Here is a 21,760-nt window from a genome sequence, read left to right as displayed (position 1 = left end):
AATAATGCACACCAGAAATAAAATAATCTTCACTCACTGTTAACCATAACTTTTTACAGAACCACGTGTTGCAGAAAGTTCTCTTCTTCTTTCCATTGATTTGAGACATCAAGAAACCTTTTGATCGATGTGCCCTAACCACCTGATTTCCATCTTTTCTTCGACACTTAATAAAAGAAAGGGCATTTAAGCAAACAATGTACTTTATTCACTTTAAAATCACTGTATGAATACTCGAGGTTCAACCACACAGTTACAGAATACTGAACACTACTGAGACCTGGCCTCGTTCACTGCAGAGGGGGGGAGGGGGGGGGGGGGTATGCAGGAAGAGACATGACAGAAATTACTATTAAGTGCTGTGGGCCCATGGTGGCTAGCCCCAAAAATTGTTATGACACGTGATCAGGTGGGAAAGGGGAGAAGAGTGGGGATGCAGCAGGACAACGGGGTTTGCCCAGATATGGGGAAAGAGGGGTACGAGTGCAGTGGTCCGTCTAATGGGTCCACTCAAACTGGCCTTAAGCTGCATTAGGGCAAGGGCCAACATGGAGAAAAGGAAACAGCTTGGTCACATCACTGAGTCTGCAGTTTTAGGAGCCAGAGGTGTGGCAGGAGTAAGGGCCGTCTCCTATTGGCCCCACAGCATGGTCAGGGTGCAGGGAAAGAGGGGAACAAGAGTAGTGGCCCATCCATTGAGGCCCATGCTTGCTGGCCCACAGTGAGGGGCAAGGAGGAGAAAGGGAAACCACTTGGTCGTGTCACTTTGACTGTAGGCCAGGAGAGTGGAGGGAATAAGGGGCTACAGGCCACTTGCCACAGGCCCTCGGCTTTGGATGAACGGAATGGGGAAAGAAAAACTGGTTTGTCACTGCAGAATAATACAATTTGTGTATGTCTGCAACAGAGAGAACTAGGCCTCATTACACTGAGTTTCTGTCAGTCTTACTACACCACACTTGTATCAACTGTTGTATATCAAACTGAAAGGAATATATCACAAAATTTTTGGTGGAGCCCTTTGGAACGAGCCACTCTTGCTAGAATCTGTTCTCCAAGGGAGGAACATTTTTTGATGAAGAGACATATTATTGCAGTCAGGTCAGAATTTTGGCAGCAGAAAATGGGCACCAAACAATCTTATAAGGATTGGGTCAACAACCTGCACGAATCAAATAGGAATTGTATTTTAAATGTTTGTGCCTGCATAATTATGCAGTCCATAGTTAATGATGTTGCAGGGAATCTTACACCTGACTCTGAAGTGAGGAACCACACATTGTGGGAAATCAGATCCATCTCTTACAGAAGTAATGTGAATAGCTCAATCGTATGAAACTGCCCATGCAGCTGGTAGAAGATGTCGCAGCAGTTATCTTTGATAGTGGCCAAGCCGGATGTCGTGCCACCTCTGGTGGGGTCCCCCCTTACCCCACAAGCTCCACAGCCCAGCCAACATCACCAACAACCACACCAAAGGCTATGTGCCATGATTGCTGTAGTGCCATGATCTGACGGTAAACATTGTTTTCTATGTTACATGCACAGCATGTGTCCCCAGCCGTGCACAGTCTGCCACATGTGAAGCAAAAAGGGACATTCACAAGATACATGTTGTAGCAGTCACGAGGCAAGTACATCTCAATGTATGGAAGTGTACCAAATGAATGATATGTCTAGAAGTGCAGACTTCTCAGGACACAGCCCAGCAAATGCACTTAAATGCGTTCACTGGCAACACCTGGTGAGGTTACTCTCAGAAACCGGTGCTTGTCTGTCCTTGCTAAGGCAATCTATTTACTTAAGATTAGGTCACCATATTTTCAGGTAGGCTAGACAAATCTTTGAGTCTGCAGATGTAATCAGTGTGCTCTTACTAGGAAAACTTCCAGTTTGTTTTTTTGTTTTCCTTTTTTGTTTTACAACTCATGAAATAGCAAAAGGATTGAAGTGCATCCTGCACAACTGTTCTCGCATGTAACTGTATTTGGTTTTCAAAGCTTCGGCCAAAAGACTTGCATCAACGAAGAACTGTGGCGCAGTAAGGAAATGGTGTCTAACATGACACCCAACACCGTCTGTGATATTCTAGCAATTTGCGGGATCATTCTGACTGAAGTGGAGCCACTTCATGGTCGCCCATCACTGCGCCCTCTTGAATATGTTGCTTCCGTTGGTAGCATGCTGTGTCTCCAAAGCTTCTCTCTTCCACGTGGGAACCTAACTGGGATCTACGAGATGACTCCATCTGCCACAACTCCACAATGTATCCTCACAAGTCCATGATATATCCCATAGTCACTGCCTACAGACTTGGGCAGTGCCATTGAAATAAACTATACCACCACCGTCCTGGCCAGCAATTACCTGTTTCTCTACCCCCAGTGGAACTGCTGGTCGTTTGGTCACTTGTGCAACTTTCATTGAGCCTCGCACTGCCCAGGACTTCTGGAGTGACCACCACTGACATCAATCTGCTGCCTTTTCTGGTCACGACCTCTACTGATCGTGCACTACTATATTTTTCTCCCTTGGCAGTCGCTGCTGAAGAGGGGTGGTGGTGCTACACAAAGTTACTATGGAAACTAGTAGCTGGTGCAACATTACTGCCAACCTCCATGGTGCCACTACACAGATGATACTTCTCATCAAGGGCACCCTCTGATGAGAACGCGCCAGAAGCCAGTACATTAACCAGCTCAGGGCACACAGTTTTGAATGACAGTTTGAAGGTAATATTTCAAATTTTTTGTGTTGTCATTTATGCTGCTTTAGTGCAGCATTTTCTGTAAATATTTCATTCTGTTGGAATTTGGGAAGAGCAAACGATGGAAATGGTTCAGAAATCTTGTGCACTCAGGGAATATGTACAGAAGGATGGAAGCATAGGGAGTCAGTTTTCAGCACTTCATACTTTTATTTATGTAATTCACTTTGTCTTTTTCCTCATTACTTATTTAAAATGTCTGTAGATTTAGAAGTTTTAGTGTCTGGTTCATTTCTGTCTTCTACAAACAAGTCTTGTTAATTTATATTCTTTTACAAAGACTTTTGACATTATTCTTCTGATTAAATGGATGAGGAAATAAATATTTGTATTCTTCAAAAAACATTTTTCTCCTAGGAACCAACACAGAAACATTACCAATAAAGACATTCACCACTGTCTGACATTTATATTTATCAGAAAGAGGTTTCACTAATGGAATCTGTAAACTTACATGGATACACAATGGTGAGTCTGCACTTATCCTCAGGAAGTGAACTTTCAGCACCACTAGTAGACACATTAAAATCAGATTAAAAACAATTTCTAGCTTTTTGTACTGTTAGTTCCCTCCTTAGAGAGGAGGGTTGGAAGGAGGGGCCACTCACACAGGCTCCAGAATTAAAAGAACCCACCAGTTAAAATCCTCACACTGTGTCCCTCTCATTCTTCTTTCTTCCCCCCTCACCATGCCCAATGAGGAAGTAACTAACAGTTCCAAAAGCTAGGGAATTTTTTTTATCTGTTATCAAGTATATCAGTCGGCAGCAAGCGAATTTTACCTCCTGAATGTAGGCACTGGCCATTCATCCTGTCTCCTTGTAATTTTACATGTTATATTATCATACAATACAGCTTTCGTTAGTTAACATTAGGCAACAGAAATAATAGCATTTTCTGCTCTCCAAATTACCTTCCATTTCTGTTTTGTGAATATAATATGTACTGACTGACTGAAATGTGAAGCTGCTTTCTATATACAATAGTTAAAAAGAATGTCATAAATTGTGCTCAAAATACCGTACCACCTTACTTCATGCATATTTATAGAGTAATAAACACAGTTCTTATGATGTTCTATATTATGTACTTGCAATGTCATTTTTACCTGCTCAGCAGCACTGCCTTCCTGGATATCAGAGATGAAAATACCCTGCCCAACTTCTGCATGCTTGCCTTCAATTATCATGATGCCCAAGCCCTGAGATCCCTATGAACAGCAAAGACAATATATAAGAAACTGCAAAAAACACTTCTGTCTTGAGGAAGTATAAAGTATGTATACTTTGTTCAACATTCTGTGAATAAACTTTAGTTGTGAAAACATGTAGTTTTCAATGGCATTGTGCCAAAGATGTGTTCATGTAATGACACAAAATATAAATTTACACACATGTTCTCTATTTATCTCTTAGTGGCAAAGAAACAGCAATAAATAATGAAAATGCAATACACCAAATCAAATAGCAAAATGAATAAAAATGCTGCAAAAGGTACACACATAAAACAAAATTCCAAAAGTAATTAACACCTGCAAGTGACAAAATATCTTAAATATCTCCAAGGTAGGAAAAAATGCTATTAAACCAGTCTAAATTTGTTTTACAAATAATATTTTAGTTTCCTAAAACCTTCTTCCATTAAGAAGCTAAGTAATTTGTGTGTTTGTGTGACGCAGGCTCATCAGCTGTGACAAAAACCTGTAATATTCAGTGTGATTTATTGTTTGTTATCTAGGGCATAAACAAATATTAACTGAAAATTCCCAAGGTATCACTATAAAAAGGTGGTTTTGACACCAGAAATACAAACAAGCAGAATATTATAGAAATGGTACCACCAACCCTTCTGCACGAAGTTGAAAGGCGTAATTGCGCTGAGCATGAATGTCACACAAATGATAACAACACACATGCACAGAAAAAAGAAAGCTGCTTCAAACACAATTCTTGAGATTCTTCTGCAAGCAACAGAAAAAACTGTATACAGAGCGAGTTAAAGCTGAGAGTTTAATCGCATATTTTGTGTAAGTATGTACTGGTCTGTATAAATTTCAAGTTTCTTTCTGTATATAAATGTGTTTGTGAATGTGATAATATGAGGTGAAGCTGAAACTATAATTTTCAGGCCATACCGAAGGATGGGGAAACACTCACGAAGCAATTTCAGAATAAACTTCTCACAGAGGATTCAGTTACACCATTCTTAAGCACAGTACTTAAACATTTCAGTCCAGCCTTGCAAACTGTTTACACTCAACTTCTATTTAACACACGTCTCCAAGGAAAAATGTACAATGTTTGATACGCAGCACCCGACCACCCCCCACTTACTGCATATAACACACAATCTTCATAGCATGCAAAAATAGTATTGTTCTGAGACAGTTTATGAAGAAATAACTGAATGCTGAAAAGAAACTGATGGACAAAGGAGTCAGGTAACACACATGAACACACATAGAGGACAGACAATGTTCATTCAGGTAAATGGCATGCAAATACTGCATACCTGCTGTGTAGGACTTGGAACAGCTTCCACGTAACTCGTCTGTGGAACACACAGATAACAAGTGGGTACAAGACACATGTTAAACACAACACCAGCATAAAAAAGAAGTCATGTTTATTGTTAAACAATTTTCTGTAACTGAGAATACATGACCAACACACTAAACATTCCACAAACACTTAGTTTATAAACAGATTATGTTTAATGACAAAATATTACTTCAGTGAAATGTAAGCAGGTATTACTCTGTCTATGCAAAATCACAATAAAAACACAATATTATATTGTATCATCCAGTGAACTCAAGGCTTACTATTTACAACCAACCACTGTAAGTTGTTTCTTTGTTTGATATGGCTGAAGAGACAATGTGGTGCACATGGTGATCCTGAATTCCACTGACCAAATACTGGATATTCATCAAGGATTTTTTTCTTAACATTTTCTTATAAGGGACCCACAGTCTCCAGGGGTTTGTTACAGAGTAATGCCATTTAGATGGATTTCCTACTCGCATTTACCTTGGGGCATTCACGAATGACTGACACTACAATTTTTGTTTACATGGGAACCATCTACTGAAGAAACAAATACATGTTATATTACAGTTATTCCCCAAAATTGTCTATGCACTTTTGCCATCATTCTGACAGCTTCCGCTTTTGCATAGCAAGCATTTCCTTGGGTTATCCGAGCATAACTGGTGAAAAACTACTTCAAATTCGTCAATGGTGGTGAATTTCTTACCTGCATGATCACTTTCATTGCATCAAATAGGATACTCTTGCTAGAAGCCAGATCTAGCAAATGAGGGAGATGTGGCAGCATTGTAAACTCTAGTTCAGGCGTGTTGTCAATTGTGTGACGACTGGCATGTGGTCAGCCATTGTTGTGTTGGAGCAAAATGCCACAGCCCCATCTTCCATGGTGATGTTGTTGAATGATTCCACAGACTGGGTGCAGTGAACCACAGAACCAATCACTGCTGCAAGTCGCACTGGGAGGGAGCCAATCCACTGGCAGCAGCCCTCCCTGAGCCCAGAACACAGTAACCATGTGTTTCTGCATCAACAGTCCCAGCCGTGACTTCTTGAAATGAGGACTCCCAGTAGGCTTACACTCCATTGACTGGCAATTCCTTTGTGGAGTGTCATGGAAGACCCATGAGCGCCAATGACGATGAGATGCTCAAAGAACACCACTCCATCTGCACCATACACTGAATCAACTGTTGGATACCTTTACACACTTCTCTTTTGGTGCAGTGGTGAGGGAATGAAGTACCCACTGTGCACAAATCATCTTCATCTTCAAATCCTCATGAATGATGGTGTGACACATTCCTCTTGATAGACCTGTTATCTTCTCTAGTTCATCAAACATGATTCGCCTGTGCCCCATTACCAAGTCATTGACACACTGGGTATTGTTTGCCTCATGAATGACAGCGTGATGACACGTTCCTCTTGATAGACCTGTTGCCTTCTCTAGTTCATCAAACATGATTCGCCTGTGACCCATTATCAAGTCATGGACACGCTGGGTATTGTTTAGCTTGCGTGCAGTTGCTAGACACCCAGTGCTTTTGTATCTCTCAACACAGTCCCTGCTGTCTCTGATACCCAAGGAAACATGGATTTGTGACTTGGTGTTGTTTCCCCCACATTTGCTTACAAACCTCTTGTGGATGTTCGTTGTTTCCCCCACATTTGCTTACAAACCTCTTGTGGATGTTCGAAGCAGTCACTCCTTCCCTCCATAGAGACCACACAATCCACTGTTAACCATGCTTGTCTGCTAACATGTTGTCTTATCATTGTCCACCAGTGAATTCACAGACAGGAACAAATGCTGCTGCAATGTGCAACCTATGGCTGCAGGAGTTAAAGGAGAAGGGCCAATCAGTACTGAACGAACTAAATATCTGCACAACAGTGCAAATGTGTACATTATGCACTACATCTTGTTTTCAGTCAGACTTGTACCAATCATTCATGGCAATATGGATAGGTTTATTAGGTTGTTGCAATAGCCTGAATTTAGTGTTGTATATTTTGGTGATTGAACATTATAAGCTTTTTCACTATTGTGAAGGTAATTTTGCAGAAAGAAAGGATTGAATATCATAAGCTTTTTCACTATTGTGAAGGTAATTTTGCAGAAAGAAAGGTAACTGGGGTGAAAAATGAAATAAATCAAAATTACATTATTACTCTGTAATGAGTGATGAGACCACACGTCCCTCTCACAATTTTATCTAAAAAATATCCTCAAACAACCTCTTACATTTTGCTGACAGAGTTTGGACTCATCCTGTGTGGTACAATTAAGAGTTCAATCCAAAAATCATACATGACAAGTCTATCTTTAAACTTTACCGTGACAATGAATCTGGGAAACGGTGGTGGTTGTACACAGAACAAGCAAAGTGAGAAATTGAGTCTATCCAAAATATGGATTTTACTACTGGGAAATCCAAGTAGGTGGCCTACAATCAGCACTGATGGAATTTCTGAGAAAATTGTGGTGTTCCAGCCACTCAAATTTGTTACTACTTTATGTATGTCCAGTGCAAAACAGGGTTTAGAAATCTGCAATAATGGCCACTCTGAAGAAATATTTTCATGGGCTATGTTTAAATTTTATGTACTGTTTTCCATAAAAAAACAATTTCTGTCTGCAGTTTGTGTTCTACTAGTTAGCGTCGCTGACTCTGGATTGCAGGCCCCCTGGTTTGATTTTAAACTCAGTTGAAGATTTTCTTCAATGCAGGGCCTGGGTATTTGCATTGTACACTATGTGATCAAAAGTATCTGAACACTTGGCTGAAAATGACTTATAAGTTCGTGGTGCCCCCCCATCGGTAATGCTGGAATAGAATGCTGCACTGAGGAGAGGTATCCATGTCGGTCATTGAGGCCTAGCATGAAGTCGGTGTTCCAAAACATCCCGAGGGTGTTCTACAATATTTAGGTCAGGACTCTGTGCAGGCCTGTCCGTCACAGAGATGTTATTGTCATGAAACCACTCCGCCACAGGCTGTGCATTACCACTCTTACCACTCCACCACAGGCTGTGCATTATGAACAGGTGCTCGATCGTGTTGAAAGATGCAATCGCAATCCCCGAATTGCTCTTCTACAGCGGGAAGCAAGAAGGTGCTTAAAACATCAATGTAGGCCTGTGCTTTGATAGTGCCACGCAAAAGAACAAGGGGTGCAAGCCCCCTCCACGAAAAACATGACCACACCATAACACCACCGCCTCCGAATTTCACTGTCGGCACTACACACACTGGCAAATGACGTTCACAGGGCATTCATTCCATTCAATCATCCAATGTTTACGCTACTTACTATTTACACCAAACAAGGTGTCGTTTGGCATTTACCGGCGTGATGTGTGACTTACGAGCAGCCGCTTAACCATGAAATCCAAGTATTCTCACCTCTCGGCTAACTGTCATAGTACTTGCAGTGGATCCTAACACAGTTTGAAATTCCTGTGTGATGGTCTGGATACATGTCTGCCTATCACACACTACAACCCTCTTCACCTGTCGGTGGTCTCTGTCAGTCAACAGACGAGGTTGGTCTGTTCGCTTCTGTGCTGTACATGTCCCTTCACATTTCTGCTTCACTATTACATCGGAAACAGTGGACCTAGAGATGTTTAGGAGTATGTAAATCTCGCGTTCAGACATATGACACCCGATCACCTGACCACGTTCAAAATCCATGAGTTCCACAGAGCACCCCATTCTGCTCTCTCACATAATCATTAGACTACTGAGCTCGCTGATATGGAGTACCTGGCAGTAGATGGTAACACAGTTCTCCTAATGTGAAAAACGTATGTTCTTGGGGGTGTCCAGATACTTTTGATCACATAGTGTACATTGTGCATCAAATAGAAAGACTTGCAGTAGGCAGTCAAACAACTCCAAATGGGGTCTCCTGGCCAATAATGCCATACAATCATTTCATTTACACAATTTCTTTTGAGATTCATATGTTCAATTCACAAAACTTTCTAAAAAAGGATACATGAATGGATGACATCAAGTACATTTCTATCCCTTTTATTTCATTATATTATATATTTTCTACAATAACAAATAATGGGCTAAAATTCTGCTATAGGATTAATTTTTAACGGTTGGGAGCACATTACAATAATGCTTCCAGAGTCACTGTGCACATGAAATTTTTAGTGGTTTATCTTGCCTCTTCCAAGGAGTTAAAACATCACTATTAAATTCCCTTATTTCAGCTTTTTATGTTTACAGAGCTCCATACGAACTTAGTTTTATATTCTATAAAACCACGATTGCCAAAAACTATACTTTTATTGGTGTTTATGTTAAGTGTGCCTTGGCAAATTCAACAGAAATACAGCCTTCAATACAATTTTAGATATATTTCTTTTTCTCTCGTCTTTAGTCATTACGTTCTGAGACAATACAACTATGATAAGTGACATGTTGTTCTCCACAGTGCATTTCAGGCTGAGGTAAGAACATGCTCTCACTTGGAGCACTTTTGACTACAATGTTTGTACACGGTCTGTTAGCAAAAAAGAGTCAGTGTTCAGAACATAAAGCAGACGATTCAATTACAGTTGTGACCAAAATATAATTTTACTATATGACATGGGTACCCAACCCCTTATTCAATACAACTACGTACAGCGAAAGTACTTTTTATTTGGTAGTATCTATGCAGAACAGTACAAAACTCATGAAGAAGTGTTGGAACATAGTCTTGCTATATAACGAACTAAATATTGCTGTAATCAACCAACAGTCAACTTATAGTTTCAAAAGGAAATCGATAATAGTATAATTTATTTAAAAAATGTGATGCTGTTTTAGCAGTGGTCTGATTTCTGTTGAGAAAGATTTTATTTTTTTTAAAATGTTTTCCTCAAATGATGCCAATCCTACAAAGTATAATTTCTGGAAACATTTGTTAAAACACACAGTAAGTAATATTTCAAAATACAAGATTAAACTACATTCAAGTAACTATCTACCTGCACTAGTACAAACAAATAACAAGCATTATGGATAAATTAAAATGTCAGCTTTTTTGTATATCTTGGGTTTTTAAAATCAAGTGAGATAACATGGAATACAGTGCACGAATAAACAAGTGAATGAATGACAAGAGGACTGGATGGGTGGATGAGCACTGCACAACATCTTGTTAGAATTTTTCAGCACCCCACAATCAATGGAAAGTAAAAACCAACCTCTACGGCAGTAAAAATTATCTTATCTTTACGTAATGTTACAGCTTATTACAAGTTTAAATACCAAAAAATTACATTGGCACTGCAGAAATTTTCAATAAGACAGAAGAAATTTTGCAGATAATTGTCAGCCACAGTGAACCCATGCACAGTGATTCAATAAGCAGTTTGATTTTTAGTGCACTTCAAATTATTTAGAATGAACACATTCAAGTAATTTTATAATTAGTAGAAGATATTGGAGTATTGTAGTGATGTACCATCAGTGAAGAGGAATGGAAAACTATTTGCAGGCATTATTCCAGTGGAACAGTTGTTCAGTTATCTTTTATTTATTTGATATTTATTTATTAATAGAGATTAAGGTAGCATACATGAACACATAGGAACTTCATAGTGTTGACAAAGACGCACAGTTCTGTAGCACAAGTAAAAGCTAGGGTGACACTGGAAGTTCCTAAGGAGACACAAAGGAAGAGTGGTTCGTCTTACCATAGGTTTGTTTAGTAAGCGGAAGAGGTTACTGAGATGCTCATGCAACTACAGTAATGTGAAAGTACAAGAGTGGCATTGCACACAATGAAGAGGTATACTGTTGAAATTCTGAGAGTTATGTCAGAGAACTTATTACTTTCTCCAACTTATGTCTGTACAATGACCATGATGGCACAATTAGATTAACAAGATTTCTAAGAAGACTTACCACACATGAATCATATGTGAATGGAACAGACAAGCAGTAAAATGATAGTGCTACCAGAAGTACCCTTGTGCACACACCAAAGGTGGCTTGTGGAATTTAGTGTAGATGTACACGAGGCACAAAAAATTGAAACTTCATTTTTGCCATATTCATTATGATGGTAAAATGTGTTACTAATTATTTACAAAAAACACATAAAAGTGATCTAACATATGTTTCAGATTAATTGGGACTGGAAACTGCAATGACATTCATAATGATGGAATATGTGGATATAATGGCTGCAAAAGAAAACATCGGTGTAACACTCACTTCTAAACTATGAGTTGAAGGTATAGTGATGGAGGAAATAATTTATGACAAAGAATAATTTACCTTTTTGATAGTAACTGTCCGCAGACCTTTGAAGTTACTGTATTTTTCCTCTGGAGTCTGAAACAAAGAGAAACAAGTTATAATCAACTTCAATATTAAAACAGGAAATAAAATTTGGTTCATGTTGCAATTCTTCATTTCTGGATTTATTTTAATACTGGAGCCTACAGAATTATTTAATCAATTTGGTTCATGTTTACAGACTATAAGATATTACATGACAGTACTAAAGATTTCTTATAAGGAAAAAACTTAGTATACAGTAAAGAAATCGTCATAACATTGAGAGTGTCTTAGAAAAATAGTAAATGAGTAATGTTCTTTATTCACTATATGTCTTCCATATTGTCTGTATATAGAAATTTATTGGAATTATGAATCAAAAATATTTACTCCTTCAAAGCAATATTAGTGTCAGTGATGTTAAGAAACAACTAAAACTGCTAAAACTCCAGGGCCTGATGGGATTCCGGTCAGATGCTATGTAGAATGTGCAGCTGAGTTAGCTCCATTTTAACCACAATATACTACAGTTCCTTTGAACAAAATCCTATGCCTAGTGATTGGGAAAAAAGCACAGGTCATGTCTGTCTACAAGAACGATAGCAGAAGTGATCCACAAAATTACTGTCCAACATCCATCTGTTGTATAATCCTACAAAATATTTTCAACTAAAACATAAAGAGGTACTTCAAACAAAAGGACCTCCTCAGTGCCCACCAGCAAAAATTCTATAAAAAATGATCCTGTGAAACCCAACTCTCAATCTACATCTACATCTATACTCCGCGAGCCACCTTACGGTGTGTGGCGGAGGGTACTTATTGTACCACTATCTGATCCCCCCTTCCCTGTTCCATTCACGAATTGTGCGTGGGAAGAACGACTGCTTGTAAGTCTCCGTATTTGCTCTAATTTCTCGGATCTTTTCGTTGTGATCATTACGCGAGATATATGTGGGCGGTAGTAATATGTTGCCCATCTCTTCCCGGAATGTGCTCTCTCGTAATTTCGATAATAAACCTCTCCGTATTGCGTAACGCCTTTCTTGAAGTGTCCGCCACTGGAGCTTGTTCAGCATCTCCGTAACGCTCTCGCGCTGACTAAATGTCCCCATGACGAATCGCGCTGCTTTTCGCTGGATCATGTCTATCTCTTCTATTAATCCAACCTGGTAAGGGTCCCATACTGATGAGCAATACTCAAGAATCGGACGAACAAGCGTTTTGTAAGCTACTTCTTTCGTCGATGAGTCACATTTTCTTAGAATTCTTCCTATGAATCTCAACCTGGCGCCTGCTTTTCCCACTATTTGTTTTATGTGATCATTCCACTTCAGATCGCTCCGGATAGTAACTCCTAAGTATTTTACGGTCGTTACCGCTTCCAATGATTTACCACCTATGGCATAATCGTACTGGAATGGATTTCTGCCCCTATGTATGCGCATTATATTACATTTATCTACGTTTAGGGAAAGCTGCCAGCTGTCGCACCATGCATTAATCCTCTGCAGGTCCTCCTGGAGTACGTACGAGTCTTCTGATGTTGCTACTTTCTTGTAGACAACCGTGTCATCTGCAAATAGCCTCACGGAGCTACCGATGTTGTCAACTAAGTCATTTATGTATATTGTAAACAATAAAGGTCCTATCACGCTTCCCTGCGGTACTCCCGAAATTACCTCTACATCTGCAGATTTTGAACCGTTAAGAATGACATGTTGTGTTCTTTCTTCTAGGAAATCCTGAATCCAATCACAAACCTGGTCCGATATTCCGTAAGCTCGTATTTTTTTCACTAAACGTAAGTGCGGAACCGTATCAAATGCCTTCCTGAAGTCCAGGAATACGGCATCAATCTGCTCGCCAGTGTCTACGGCACTGTGAATTTCTTGGGCAAATAGGGCGAGCTGAGTTTCACATGATCTCTGTTTGCGGAATCCATGTTGGTTATGATGAAGGAGATTTGTATTATCTAAGAACGTCATAATACGAGAACACAAGACATGTTCCATTATTCTACAACAGATTGACGTAAGCGAAATAGGCCTATAATTATTCGCATCTGATTTATGACCCTTCTTGAAAATGGGAACGACCTGCGCTTTCTTCCAGTCGCTAGGTACTTTACGTTCTTCCAGCGATCTACGATAAATTGCTGATAGAAAGGGGGCAAGTTCTTTAGCATAATCACTGTAGAATCTTAAGGGTATCTCGTCTGGTCCGGATGCTTTTCCGCTACTAAGTGATAGCAGTTGTTTTTCAATTCCGATATCGTTTATTTCAATATTTTCCATTTTGGCGTCCGTGTGACGGCTGAAGTCAGGGACCGTGTTACGATTTTCCGCAGTGAAACAGTTTCGGAACACTGAATTCAGTATTTCTGCCTTTCTTCGGTCGTCCTCTGTTTCGGTGCCATCGTGGTCAACGAGTGACTGAATTTTCTCATGACATCCTGAAGGCCACGGTTCCAGGCAGTTGAAGAGATAAAAGTATTTCTTGACTTCCGAAAAGCATTTGACTCAGTACCACACCTACATGTACTACTGAAAGTTTGATCGTAGGAGGTATTGAGCGGAATCTGTGACAGGATTGAACATTTCTTGGTAAGGATGATGCAGCATGTTATCTTAGGAGTAATCGACAGAAGTATGTCAATGAGAAGTGTGTTTAGACCCTTGCAGCTCATGATGTATATTAATGACACTGAAGACAATATTAATAGTAACTTCACTCCTTTCACAGATGATGTAGTGGTCTATAATGAAGTACTGTCTGAAAAATGCTGCACAAATATTCAGTCAGAAGTTGATATGATTTCAAAGAGGTGCAAAGATTGGTATCTTGCCTTAAATGTTGAGAAAAGTAAAATTATGCAGTTCACAATAAAATTAGAGTTAGTCAACTTACATAAATACCTAAATGTAACAATTTACAGTGATATAAAATAGAATGGTCACATGGGCTCATTTGTAAATAAGACAGATGGCAGATTAAAATTCATTGGCAAGATACTGGGAGAACGTAATCAGTCTCCAAAGGAGACTGTTCAAAAGGTACTTGTGTGGCATCTCAGACTGCTGCTAAAGTTTATGGGGCTGGCTCTTACAGATAGAAGGAAATTACCCAATAAAATACTAATAATTCTCTCTTTCTATAAGCTCACCAAACTATAGTTTGGGCATATTTCTATACATCTCTCTTACTTTATGCACAGTTCTTTGTCAACTTGCCTACTTGTCACACTGCAAAACTGTCATTTTTCAGGTTTCTGAATAGTCAATTGCCAGCTTTTCCAAAAGATATTGTCACACTTCTTGTTCTCCCAACTTTTTATTCATTTCTTCACAAACATGTTGTCACAAATCGTTATGGTCAAAATTATATAAATGACATAATATCCTAAACGTGTACTTCAGATAAGCAACTAATGGTGAGAAATGAATATTTAATTTTTTATTTTCATTTACAATATTGCAACAGCTGAAGTTCAAAGTCAAAGTGACTAAAAACCTGTATCATTACTGTCAGCCTTAACAAAAGTAATAGGGACTATCATGAAAAACATAGCAAAAAATGAATTCGAAAATTTCAGAGTTCTCCCTGTTTCAGTATGGTTTCTGCACAGATAGGAATACTAAAACATCTATGGTTAAATTCATAGAAGAAATTGCATGCACAATGGAGGACAGATCAATAATGCTATAGGGATAAAATGTGACACAATGCAACACAGTATCTTATTCAAATAATGAGACAAATTGGTGCCTAGGGAAGTTAGTTTGTTTGTTTTGTTTTAGGGCATAAAAACAGAGGTCACATACGCCCAAATCAAAACTACAGAACACAAACACAGAGACTAGGGAAACGACTATATGTCAGTCTCAATGGAAAGAATAGGAGACATCTAAACAAGACAGGTCGGAAAGGGGCATTTTTTTTTAAAAAAGAATGGAGATCCAAAACTAAAAATTAAATGGCCTTCACCATATTGCTTCGGCGGATAAAAAGTAAAACGCAGGCGACAGCCCAGGCTTCATTTGCTAAAACAGCTGATAAATCAGTTGGCAAACTCAAGATGGAAGGTAAATTAGTAAGCAAAGGGCATTCCAGACAGTTTAAATCTGGGTGCAATGCGTACAAAATTGTGGGGCGGCACCATTGAGCAAATGACAATGGCTAAAAAGGCAGTGCCCAATACACAGCTGAGTTAAAATTATCTCCTCCTGGCGGGAGGGCCGAGAGGAGGTTGTCCAAGGCCGAAGCTTATTCCTGTGAAGGGAGGACTATTGGCGATGCCAAAGGAACACCACCGCTTGACAGACAGCAACACAGAGATCATCGGAGGGAATAGAGGTACTCACAGGCCAAGGTAAGAGGACTGCAGCCTTGGCAGCAGCCTCATTTCCTGGCATACCGACATGACCAGGGACCCACAGAAACATGACATTGGCTCCACCAAGAGTGAGCAAAAGACAGTTTTCCTGGACCCACTACACTAAGGGATGAGTAGTGTACAGTGCACAGAGACTTTGGAGGGCGCTCAGTGAGTCTGAGCAGAGGACACAATTGGGAAGGCTGTGTCGCTGGATGTACTCCACGGCCTGACACAATGCAAAAAGCTCAGCTGTAAAAACTGAGGAGTGGACCGGAAGCTGATATCAAAAGACACGGGTGCCAATGACAAATGCACACCCAACCACACGGTCAGTCTGAGAGCCGTCAGTGTACACAGTGGTACTATCGCTAAGTTCCATGCAAAGATTGTGAAACTGGAGGTGATAGACCAAGGCTGGAGTAGTGTCCTTAGGAAGTGAATAAAGGCCAAGGTTAACATGGGCTACTTCACGAAGCCAAAGTGGTGAAGGGTTCACACCCACAGAGAAAGTTGCAGGTAGTGTGAAGTTAAGCCGCCGTAGCGAGTGCCGAAAGCAGATGCCAGGAGGTAAAAGGGAAGAGGGACAAGCCCCATACTGAAGATCTAAGGAATCATCAAAGAAGGAGGCATAGAAAGGGTAGCCACGCATGACAGACAAACGGCATGCATACTGAGGAGAAAATCATGGCTGTAAGACAGTGGTAGTTCAGCAGCTTCAGCATACAGACTCTTAACCGGGATGGTGTAAAAGGCACCCGTGTCCAAACGGATGCCATGACGGTGGATAGTGTTGAGACTGCGTAAAAGGGATGGGCTTGCAGATGCAGAAACGAAGCACCCAAAGTAGAGTTTTGAAAGGACAAGGGACCAGTACAAACAGAAGAGGGTGGTTCCATCGGCACCCCAAGAAGTACCATTGGGGACACAGAGGACACTGAGGGACTGTGTACAGCGGGCTGCCAGGTAAGAGACATGGGGGGATCAAGAGAGTTTCCTGTCGAGCATGAGACCAAGGAATTTAGTAGTGTCAATGAACGGAAGGGCAACAAACCCAAGATGTAGAGATGGTGGGAGAAACCAGAAATTCATACAGACAGTTTTGTCATTGGAAAAGCGAAAGCCATTGGCGATGCTCCAGGAGTGAAGACGGCCAAGACAGTGCTGAAGGCGCCGCTCAGTGAGACAGGTCTGTGGACAACTGCAATAGATGGCAAAATCATTGACAAAAAGGGAGTCGGAGACGCCTGGCGGAATACAGGCCATGATAGGGTTAGTGGCGATAGCAAAGAGGATGAAGCTCAGGTCAGAACCCTGAGGCACACCATTTTCCTGAAAAAAGGTGTCCGACAAAGCAGAACCCACACACACCTTGAAAACTCGGTCTTGTAAAAATGCCCGAAGAAAACAGGGCAGGTGCCCATGGAAGCCCTACATGTAAAGAGTATGGAGGATACCAGTTCTCCAGCAGGTGTCATAGACCATCTCCAAATCGAAAAACATTGCCACAGTCGGATTTCCACAGAGAACCATTCATGACATGGGTGGACAAAGTAATTAGATGGTCAACTGGAGAACGCCACACTTGAAATCTACACTGTGCATTCGCGAGTAAGTGGCGAGATTCGAGCCACCACACCAGCTGGGTATGAATCGTATGTTCCATCACCTCACAAACGCAGCTGGTAAGAGATGGGGCAGTAGCTGGAAGGAAGGTTTTTGTCCTTACTGGGCTTAGGAATGGGTGTGACTGTGGCTTCACGCCAGCATCCAGGAAATGTGCCCTCAGCCCAGATGCAGTTGTATGTGTTAAGCAGAAGGTGCTTGCCCGCAAGAGTGGTGTTGCTGTTGTGGTCTTCAGTCCTGAGACTGGTTTGATGCAGCTCTCCACGCTACTCTATCCTGTGCAAGCTTCTTCATCTCCCAGCAACCTACATCCTTCTGAATCTGCTTAGTGTATTCATCTCTTGGTCTCCCTCTACGATTTTTACCCTCCACGCTGCCCTCCACTACTAAATTGGGGATCCCTCGATGTCTCAGAACATGTCCTACCAACCGATCCCTTCTTCTAGTCAAGTTGTGCCACAAGCTCCTCTTCTCCCCAATTCTATTCAATACCTCCTCATTTGTTATGTGATCTACCCATATAATCTTCAGCATTCTTCTGTAGCACCACATTTCGAAAGCTTCTATTCTCTTCTTGTTCAAACTATTTATCGTCCACGTTTCACTTCCATACATGGCTACACTCCATACAAATACTTTAAGAAACGACTTCCTGACATTTAAATCTATACTAGATGTTAACAAATTTGTCTTCTTCAGAAACGCTTTCCTTGCCATTGCCAGTCTACATTTTATACCATCTCTACTTCGACCATTGTCAGTTATTTTGCTCCCCAAATAGCAAAACTCCTTTACTACTTTAAGTGTCTCATTTCCTAATATAATTCCCTCAGCATCACCCAACTTAATTCGACTACATTCCATTATCCTCGTTTTGCTTTTGTTGATGTTCATCTTATACCCTCCTTTCAAGACACTGTCCATTCCGTTCAACTGCTCTTCCAAGTCCCTAGCTGTCTCTGACAGAATTACAATGTCATCGGCGAACCTCAAAGTTTTTATTCCTTCTCCATAGATTTTAATACCTACTCCGAACTTTTCTTTTGTTTCCTTTATTGCTTGCTCAATATACAGATTGAATAACATAGTGGATAGGCTACAACCCTGTCTCACTCCCTTCCCAACCACTGCTTCCCTTTCATGGCCCTCGACCCTTATAACTGCCATCTGCTTTCTGTACAAATTGTAAATAGCCTTTCGCTCCCTGTACTTTACCCCTGCCACCTTCAGAATTTGAAAGAGAGTATTCCAATCAACATTGTCAAAAGCTTTCTCTAAGTCTACAACAGTTAGAAAAGTAGGTTTGCCTTTCCTTAATCTTTCTTCTAAGATAAGTTGTAGGTTCAGTATTGCCTCACGTGTTCCAACATTTCTACGGAATCCAAACTGATCTTCCCCAACGTCGGCTTCTACCAGTTTTTCCATTCGCCTGTAAAGAATTCGCGTTAGTATTTTGCAGCTGTGACTTATTAAACTGATAGTTCGGTAATTTTCACATCTGTCAACACCTGCTTTCTTTGGGATTGCAATTATTATATTCTTCTTGAGGTCTGAGGGTATTTCGCCTGTCTCATACATCTTGCTCACCAGAAGGTAGAGTTTTGTCAGGACTGGCTCTCCCAAGGCCGTCAGTAGTTCTAATGGAATGTTGTCTACTCTGGGGGCCTTGTTTCGACTCAGGTCTTTCAGTGCTCTGTCAAACTCTTCACGCTGTATCATATCTCCCATTTCATCTTCATCTACATCCTCTTCCATTTCAATAATATTGTCCTCAAGTACGTTGCCCTTGTATAGACCCTCTATATACTCCTTCCAGCTTTCTGCTTTCCCTTCTTTGCTTACAACTGGGTTTCCATCTGAGCTCTTGATATTCATGCAAGTGGTTCTCTTTTCTCCAAAGGTCTCTTTAATTTTCCTGTAGGCATTATCTATCTTATCCCTAGTGAGATAAGCCTCTACATCCTTACATTTGTCCTCTAGCCATCCCTGCTTAGCATTTACTGCATTTTTATACTTTCTCCTTTCATCAATTCAATATTTCTTCTGTTACCCAAAGGTTTCTACTAGCCCTCGTCTTTTTACCTATTTGATCCTCTTCTGCCTTCACTATTTCATCCGTCAAAGCTACCCATTCTTCTTCTACTGTATTTCTTTCCCCCATTCCTGTGAATTGTTCCCTTATGGTCTCCCTGAAACTCTGTACAACCTCTGGTTCTTTCAGTTTATCCAGGTCCCATCTCCTTAAATTCCCACCTTTTTGCAGTTTCTTCAGTTTTAATCTACAGTTCATAACCGATAGATTGTGGTCAGAGTCCACATCTGCACCTGTAAATGTCTTACAATTTAAAACCTGGTTCCTAAATCTCTGCCTTACCATTATATAATCTATCTGATACCTTCCAGTATCTCCAGGGTTCTTCCATGTATACAACCTTCTTTCATAATTCTTGAACCAAGTGTTAGCTATGATTAAGTTATGCTCTGCGCAAAACTCTACCAGGCGGCTTCCTCTTTAATTTCTTAGCCCCAATCCATATTCACCTACTATGTTTCCTTATCTCCCTTTTCCTACTCTCGAATTCCAGTCACCCATGACTATTAAATTTTCGTCTCCCTTCACTACCTGAATAATTTATTTTATCTCATCATACATTTCACCAATTTTGTCATCATCTACAGAGCTAGTTGGCATATAAACTTGTACTACTGTATTAGGCGTGGGCTTCGTGTCTATCTTGACCACAATAACGCGCTCACTATGCTGTCTGTAGTAGCTTACCCGTACTCCTATTTTTTTTTTATTCATTATTAAACCTACTCCTGCATTACCCCTATTTGATTTTGTATTTATAATCTTGTATTAACCTGACCAAAAGTCTTGTTCCTGCTGCCACCAAACTTCACTAATTCCCACTATATCTAACTTTAACCTATCCATTACCCTTTTTAAATTTTCTACCCTACCTGCCCGATTAAGGGATCTGACATTCCACGCTCTGATCCGCAAGAGAGAGGTGCTGCAAAATCTAAACATGTATAGCGTCTGGCCCTGGGGCAGAGGACTGGAATGAACTGAGAGCATGATCTAGCTCCCTCATAGTGAAGGCGGCATTGTAGCACTCACGATTCGGAGAAGAGAAGGGTATCGCCCAAGCCTCCTCCACTCGTTTCCTATTGATAAAGGAGGGGTGATAGTGGGAAGAGCTCAAAACTTCTACAAAATGGCGGCCCAAGGTGTTGGAGATAGCAACAGGATTCATGATGACATCAGCACCTACTGTCAGGCCGGAAATCGGGAAATGGATCTCAGTTCCAGAGAGCCACTGGAGATTGGCTCACACAATAGAGGAATGTGTGGAACTGGTAAAAGAACTAGTGAACGAAATCCAACTAGCTCTTTTGCTATCCCGAAGAACTCGACGACACTTTGCACGCATCTGTTTACAGTGAATGAAGTTTTCCAGTGTTGGGAGGTGGTTAAAAACGCGGAGAGCACATCTCCGTGTGCGAATTGTGTTGCAACATGCTTCAGTCTACCAACGGACTGGGACACGATGTGGCAAAGAGGAAGTCCAAGGAATGGAACGTTCTGCAGCAGTAAGGATAACGTTTGTGAGATAGTCCACCTGGTCATCACGACTGAGGAAATCTTGTTCTGCGAAGGTTGCCAGGGAGGAGTGAAGCTGCTAGTCAGCCTTAGTAAGCTACCATTTGGGCATGCATGTGGATGGGGTAGGAGTCAGCACACAGAGCACACGAGAAATGGTCGCTCGAGTAGGCGTCAGAAAGAACAGACCACTCAAGATGAGGGGCAAGCTGGGCAGTGCACAAAGATAGGTCCAAATGGGAATAGGTGTGCGAGGAGTCAGAAAGGAAAGTGGGTGCACCGGTGTTAAGGCAGAAGAGGTTGAGTTGGTTAAGAATGTCGGCCAAGAGGGCACCTCTCTGGCAGGCCCTGGAAGAGCCATAAAGGGGATGATGCGCATTAAAGTCACCGAGTAGCAAAAATGGTGGAGGTATCTGCCCAATAAGATGAAAGAAGTCAGTCCTGGTGACATCGAAGGATGGATGTACATAAATGGTACAGAGGGAGAAAGTCGGGTGGGGAAGGAAGAGGCGAACGGCAACAGCTTGAAGACGGGTAGTC

At 40.9% G+C, this 21,760-nt stretch overlaps 1 protein-coding gene across 1 annotated transcript in view; it reads right to left on the bottom strand.

Annotated features, from left to right (window-relative positions):
* Window positions 1-21,760, bottom strand: part of LOC126482030 (multiple PDZ domain protein) — a 1,476,438-nt gene that overhangs the window by 56,830 nt on the left and 1,397,848 nt on the right. Inside the window, exons 15-16 of the mRNA XM_050106002.1 lie at window positions 11,610-11,666; window positions 3,876-3,977 (exon numbers count right to left, since the gene is read on the bottom strand). Of these exons, the coding sequence (XP_049961959.1) occupies window positions 3,876-3,977; window positions 11,610-11,666 (159 nt within the window). The remainder of the gene's footprint in view (window positions 1-3,875; window positions 3,978-11,609; window positions 11,667-21,760) is intronic.

This window comes from Schistocerca serialis, chromosome 5 (assembly GCF_023864345.2).
Source record: "Schistocerca serialis cubense isolate TAMUIC-IGC-003099 chromosome 5, iqSchSeri2.2, whole genome shotgun sequence".
NCBI classification, from domain to species: Eukaryota; Metazoa; Arthropoda; class Insecta; order Orthoptera; family Acrididae; genus Schistocerca; species Schistocerca serialis.
Note: the sequence above shows the minus strand (reverse complement) of the source record. Positions and strands in the feature narration are given on the sequence as shown.